This window comes from Pundamilia nyererei, unplaced genomic scaffold, assembly GCF_000239375.1.
Source record: "Pundamilia nyererei isolate P.nyererei 1_Seehausen unplaced genomic scaffold, PunNye1.0 scaffold01858, whole genome shotgun sequence".
Lineage (NCBI taxonomy): Eukaryota > Metazoa > Chordata > Actinopteri > Cichliformes > Cichlidae > Pundamilia > Pundamilia nyererei.
The window spans coordinates 1,482-8,097 of record NW_005189259.1 but is presented as its reverse complement, the minus strand read 5'-3'; the positions used below and the strand labels follow the sequence as shown (position 1 = coordinate 8,097).

At 39.0% G+C, this 6,616-nt stretch overlaps 1 protein-coding gene across 2 annotated transcripts; it reads left to right on the top strand.

Annotated features, from left to right (window-relative positions):
* Window positions 1–1,657: 1,657 nt before the first annotated feature.
* On the top strand, window positions 1,658–5,431 carry LOC102207783 (ATP-binding cassette sub-family A member 3-like). Of its 2 annotated transcripts, none has more exons than XM_005755547.2 (3): window positions 1,658–1,980; window positions 2,934–3,032; window positions 4,963–5,427. In XM_005755547.2, the coding sequence occupies exons 2-3, from the start codon at window positions 2,979–2,981 to the stop codon at window positions 5,233–5,235; spliced, it is 327 nt and encodes a 108-aa protein (XP_005755604.1). In that variant the 5' UTR covers window positions 1,658–1,980; window positions 2,934–2,978; the 3' UTR covers window positions 5,236–5,427. The 2 variants fall into 2 exon arrangements, with proteins under 2 accessions (XP_005755604.1, XP_005755605.1); XM_005755548.1 differs by lacking the exon at window positions 1,658–1,980 and adding an exon at window positions 2,163–2,330 and having other exon boundaries at window positions 4,963–5,431.
* Window positions 5,432–6,616: the final 1,185 nt, after the last annotated feature.

The following is a 6,616-nucleotide window of genomic DNA, read 5'->3' as shown; positions in this document are numbered from 1 at the left end:
GCCCAGAGCATGATGCTGCCACCACCATGCCTCACAGCTGGTACTGTGTTCTTAGGTTTGAAAGCCTCACCACAATGGCACATACCTAAAATATGTAACCCTAACCCACAATTAGCTCAAACTGTGTCTCATCTCACCATGAAATTTTTCTCCAGAAGACATTTGGGTTGTCCATGTAAGCAACTACAAATTTTAGTCAAGCTCATTGGTGTCGATTTTGGAGCAGGTGCTTCTTAGTCCATGGCAGGCTTGTGCTTTGGTTGTTCCTGGGAGGTTTCTGCAAATCCAAACCAATTTCCTGACATCTGCAGGTGACATTTTAGTTATTCTTTCAGATCTTGGCAATTTTTTTGACACATCCAAATAACTTTTGTACAATTATTTAAACTTATGGTCTTGGAATCTGCAGGTGTTTAGAAATGGCTCCAACAGACATTTGAAAGTTGTGTAAATCTACAATCTCCTTAGATCTTCACTGAGTTCTTTGCACTTTCCTTTTGTTCTGAGTGTTGGTCAATCCAATGAGAGCAGTCAAACAAATCCTTGTTATGCTGGCAAAGAGAAACTACCAGTTGTATTCAATCATGATCACTATAAGGAGTTGATAGGACTTATCCATTTAAAGACATTTCATAACCTTCAGCACCATTTAGTGAAAGATTTGAGTGTGTATATATTTGAGCCTTTATGTATACTTTTGGCTCTGTGTGGACTAGAGAAAATCCAAAATAAATTCCAACTTCTGCACAAAGTTCCCGTATATCATTACAGTTCCATATAATCATTCCACCCTGGAAAAGAAACAGGTCACAGAACTGAAAACCCCCAATTTTCAGTGACATTCACATCCATGATGTGTGTATGAAACTGCTGACCAGAAGCATATATGTCCTTCCCAACAGTATGTTGGATTATTTTTAATGCTAAATATACAAACACAAAAGCAAACAAAAGATGCCCCCTGCACACACACACACACACACACACACACACACACACACACACACACACACACACTTAATAAAGATAAAAGGAAAGCAAATAGCTCCACTTGTTTGATTCACTACATGGTCAAAACAAACAAATTTCTGTTAGATCAAAATCTTCAAAAAGTTCAAAAAAGGTCCCAAGACATTTCCAGATATCTTTGTCTTCTCCAGAGCTTAACATTCAGTCAGTGAGCTGTAACCTCAAAATAATTTCATCAGCATGAATTAAAAAAAGGAGAAGAAGCAGACATTATATAAACAACCAAAGAGAGAAGTTACTCCATCTGGGTAGTAAGTTTTTGTTGTTGTTGTTTTTTGTCATCTTAACCTAAACTGACTTTTATATTTATTTATGCAGTTTTTGCAAGTTTCCCAACTCTGTGAAAAGAAAAAAAAATAGTGGAGCAGTACTCCTCAAGCCTGACATATAAATATAAATGCGGTGCCTTTGCGCTTAAAGACGGAAGATGATCTCATCAGGGATTACTTAAAAAAAAGTTTAGTGGTCTTGATAGAAAGCTGAATAAATAACAAGGAAATAGTAACAATAAGGACAGTATACAGCCTCATACCAACTAAAACTATATTTAAAACTATTATTTAATCTATATTTGATGTTATATGTGCAGCGGTGACTTTCGATCCCAGTTATTGGGATCATGTGACACCCCTATGTGGTCACGTGATATCTTTTGTTGACGTTTCTCGCTGTATTTTACATGCAATATATCCATGGGCTTATCCAGAAGCTGGTGCAATGTCATCGCCTCGCTAGCAAGCAGCAAACTCCGGAGGGTATAAACCTGCACTGGGCTGCCGGCGAATAGCTTCACTAATGCTACCGAGTATCGACAGCACTGGCGAAGCAAAGAGAGCCGAAGAGATGCTTTTGTTGTCGGTTTAAGACGATACGGAGGGACTGTTTTCACCTCGACAGGAAGAGGGACACCGCAGTTCGTGGAGTTGTTGTGCAGAAACCTTTCTTTTTGAGGTAATTGAGCGTATTTACAGTACTATTTACACTATTAAATAGTGTGAAATGTAACTGTGTCGATGAGTCAGTGCCTCAAATGTAGGAAATTGCTGTCTTTTCCCCCCTCGGCTGCATTATTTGCATTCATCAGAGCCCTTTAAGGATTGACAAGAAGATTGACCAATCGGGAGAGCCAGAAGGCCCGGGATGGGCCAATCAGAGACGATGTCGAGGAGGTCCACGTCTTTAACTCCCTGTGCGTGGTTATTGTTTGCCAGAAAATACTAATAAGGAAATAGGTCAATGCGATAATTGAGCCCTGACTTATTATAGTCAATGAGACAAGTTCCCAGTTCCTTCACAGAAGGGTCAGTTTTATTCTGTTTTATTCGTGCTGTGCTGTGAAATAAGATTCTAATGGGACAAAAGTGTACTGTAAGACTGCGAGGACATCCTGGTTTAGGAGTTCATGTCTATCGATCGCGCTTTCTGGACTGTGTGTGTTTGTAAATGTGGTATTGCAGATGTGCGCATTCTCGTGTGTTTTGGAGCTGTCACAAATAGCTCTCTGTCTGTGATCTTATTACTCCTATAATAACCTATTGGGGAATTTCCATTGACTATTTATGTAAATGTAAATGACCTGGTTTTTTTTCTTATCACCTCTTTGCCCATGTGCCTCTGGTGTCTGAACAAATTTCTAGACTCTTATCATCTATTTTGTATTTATTATAGCTGTTCATATTTATTACCCATCACAGTTTGTAGAATTTCCTTTTAACTTCTCTTGTTTTGGTTTTCCTCATGGTTCTCAGAAATGATTAAAGATCATGCTTTTGATGATTGCTCAATTTCACTTCTCTTTTCGAATCTGCTGTTAAATAGAAACTCAGAAAGAAGTCATTACAGTTCAGTAGAAGCTATAGGTAAATCTGGAATGAAAACCTGACTCGCTCTCTTTCTGTCTCCAGCTCCGACAGAAGGCAGCTTGAACTGTGTCCTATGTACCCTTCAAAATGGCCATTTTCCAACAATTTGGACTACTGCTGTGGAAAAATTATCTTCAGCAGGTGAGTTAAAAGAAGGTGTACCACTTCTAACCTGCCTCTATGTCCTTTTTAGGTGCTGATATTCTTCGCAGCACCATTGTGTATTGTCAGAAGTAGCAGTGTTTACAGAGGGGCCGCCTGGATTTACAGCACTGAATTGATAGCAATATGAAAGCTCATAAATACAGTAAACTGACTAACAGTTAGTTTCATGAACTTAAGATGTTACCCAGTGGGTTGAAACCTGTTTAAGCTCAGAAATAGACAATATGTTTGTACAGTTTCTAGACTGGTCAGCTTATTGGTGGCTATCACATGCGTTTCCTAGCCTTATATGGCTGTCTTCGGGAGAAGTCATGGTGTATATCTTTAGTTATTTCAGTTTTTTTTTTCTTTCAACATAGATCATGAGACAAAAATCATTACAGCTGGATTTTTCTATTGTGTTTATGGGAACAGCATGTGATTACATTCAAGGCCTGTCAGTTTACAGAAGACTGGAAATCATTTTTGCAATACAGAGTGCTTGATTTATACTGGCACAGGCTATTGGTACAGTTCTGTTTGTGCATTGTGCTCTGTAGCTCTTGTACACTTTTGAACATTAATACCAGTTGATGATTTCACAATCCTGCACATTTTGAGAAATGGCTTTTGCTTTCTGCTGCATAGCTTGTGTGCTCTGAGGGCTGTTTCTCCATCACCTATTTGTCTTTCACCTGCTGCTCCAGCTGTTGCCTTGATTCCGTTTGCAGAACACAGGCGCACCATATAATTTAATCTGTCTTACAAAATCTCATATATGATCATATTTGACTTTTACAATGAAATTCACAGACACAGTAGCTTAGGCCTGTTAAAGCCCACAGCAAAGCCCATACATTTCTGGTTCATCCTGTTTTTTATTTTGTGGTCATCACCCCCATGTTGATTTTGACATTATTTTCTAGTTAAGTCTTTTAAAACTTGTAAGCAAGCGAGTTGTGTAAGCAAGACAGATTTCCCACAACTATATGCAGTCATGAAACTAAGTACACACCATGATTCAGTAGTTTTTAGAACCTCTTTTAGCAGCAGTAACCCAAAGTAATCATTTTCTGTATGACTTTATCAGTCTCTCACATCATTGTGGAGAAATTCTGGTGTATTCATTACAATGTTGCTTCAGTTCATTGAGGTTTGTGGGTGTTTGTTTATGCACAGCTCTCTCAAAGAGCCTGCTACAACATTTCAGTCAGGCTGAGGTCCGGACTTTGATTGGGCCATTGCAACATATGACTTTTTTCTTTGTCAGCCGGCAGCAACCTGCCAACCAGTTTTGGCAGGTTGCTGCTCCACACCAGCAAACTGCCAAAACTGCTGTTGTTACAAAGGTGATCATACTTGCTGATGATCAGTTAATCCAGTACATTTTATTAGCAGCATCTGGCTGCTTCCTACCCATGGGAGCAGTAAGGGGACACTACGGTTCACACTGACTTTTTTGCATGACTATATTTTACTCTGTGCTTGCATTCATTCTCCTAAGTAGCAATTTGGATTTATTGCTGAAAGGGGAGGGTGTAATATTGAGATTGAGATTAATGTCCTGAAACTGTCCAATGCACTTTGTACTTCAATCACTCAGCAAGCGGAGTCTATCACGTAAATTACGTTTTATTTTAAGTGTCTGTGAAATTGTCTCATTTCACTCCATAACAGGGTAATAGGAATAAACCGATGCCCCAAACCCCATCCTGACTCAAATGATTAGTAGCTTGCATTATCATAGAGAGGTTTTTGCAGAGCGGTTGTACATGTTAATGTCACAGTATTTTTCCATTTTGGATGACCTAAGGTAGAGTTTATTTATTTCCCAAGATGTGTTGCCTTTATTAAAAATGATCAGTACTTTGTGTTTCTGTATGCACTTGATACCAGTGTTAATACTCTCCCTCACTCTGCTCCCCAGAAACGACAAATCCTTGTAACTCTGGTGGAGATCCTTCTTCCCCTGCTCTTCTCCTGCATCCTCATTGTATTGCGCCAGAAGGTGTCTTTCAAGGATTACCCAAATGCTACAATCTATGAGAGCTACTCAGTAGAAACACTACCAAGAGATTGGAAAAACTTACAGCTGACATATGTGCCCGGCAACTCCAGCGTGGTGCGTCAGGTGGCAGAGGATGTGCAAAGAAGCTTGTTCCTATCCTCAGGTGGGGAACGAATGTCGTATAACATGTAAAGATTTGTTTAAGAAGGAATTTTAATCCAAATGTAGATCTGTGAAAAGTAGGTCAGAAAATATATTCCATCTGCAGTTGATCAGTCAACAGCCAAGATTTGATTGGCACCAAAGATGATCAAAGGCATTTTTTTGTAAAAATACATCTAGATTTGAATCAGAAGGTATTCACGTGTCCGTCTTTGTGTTTAGCTCTTTCTGAATGTGATCATCCATCAGCCTGTTTGTCTCATTAAGGTATAGTTTGACATTTTGGGAAACCTTCCTGAAGATTAGATCAATACCAACTCCACTGTCTGTCTGGTAAACACAAGGTTACAGATTGCAGCATGTTAGTTTGGCTTTGCGTAGAACTAAAAACAGGAAAAGAGCATCAAATCTACCCTTACCTCTCAACTAAAGCCGACTTATAAACATTAAAATGCGTCTTTCCCATAATTCCAGTCTTTATAGTTAGCCGAACTAACAGGTTTCTGCCTTTAGTATTTATTTTAGTACAGTTTCTTGTCAGATGAAGTAAAAAAACAAATGTTTGCAGGAACATTTATTGCCAGTAAAACAAACCCTTTAGCCCTGACACCATTTGTAGTTGAGGACAAACCTGGGAATACTTGTTCTTCCAGAAACAATCCTCAGAAGGGCCACACCCTGCTCGCGACCAAACGGTGTCAGCTTAGAGTTTAGACAAGGAAATGAAAAGGACACACACTGTAGCTCACATGGCTGCTCCCCCGGGGACACGTCTTTTTAAAAACTCAGGCGCTAACACACATCTGCCCTGTGTGACCAGTTATTCAGATAAACATGCAGACAGCCTGACAGACAGGTGTACAAACAGGCTTTTTGCATATTTGTTTTCATTTTGACTGACAATTGGCACGACGGGCAAATGGCTGCCGTGTGAGGTGAGCGGAGAGATACACAGGTAGCCAGAGATCTGTGGAACTGCTTCCCTGAACACAGCTATTTGAGATCTAAGCTCAGCTGTTAATAAATAATTTAACTAGCACTCAGAGGGGAAGGTGAAGAGGGGGTGATCAAGGCTGAATCACTGATATTTTGTTTTTCCTGCTGTAATTCTACAATGTTGTGCCTAAAATGAGGGATTCTTTTAAACAGATAACACATTAATTAATAATTAGAGATAAATAATGGAATTATTTGTGACTCCGGTCATGAAATTGTTTATTTTCCAAAATATTGTGAAATGGTGTGTTACAAAACTATTTTTCCTTCCTGTCATCATTTAAGAATAATGCTTCCCTTTTTAAAATTTGCAGATAATCTACTTCTTTTAAAGATTTAAACACATAAGTGAACAGTTTTACTCAAGACAACAATTAATAAAACCTAATCTTACTTTATCAGTTAAATCACTGTT

Excerpts from the sequence above, each read along its gene's own strand:
- LOC102207783 (XM_005755548.1), top strand. The coding sequence starts at position 2,979 with ATGGCCATTTTCCAACAATTTGGACTACTGCTGTGGAAAAATTATCTT. Across the intron at positions 3,033-4,962 it reads GGAAAAATTATCTTCAGCAG|AAACGACAAATCCTTGTAAC; the intron begins GTGAGTTAAAAG and ends TCTGCTCCCCAG.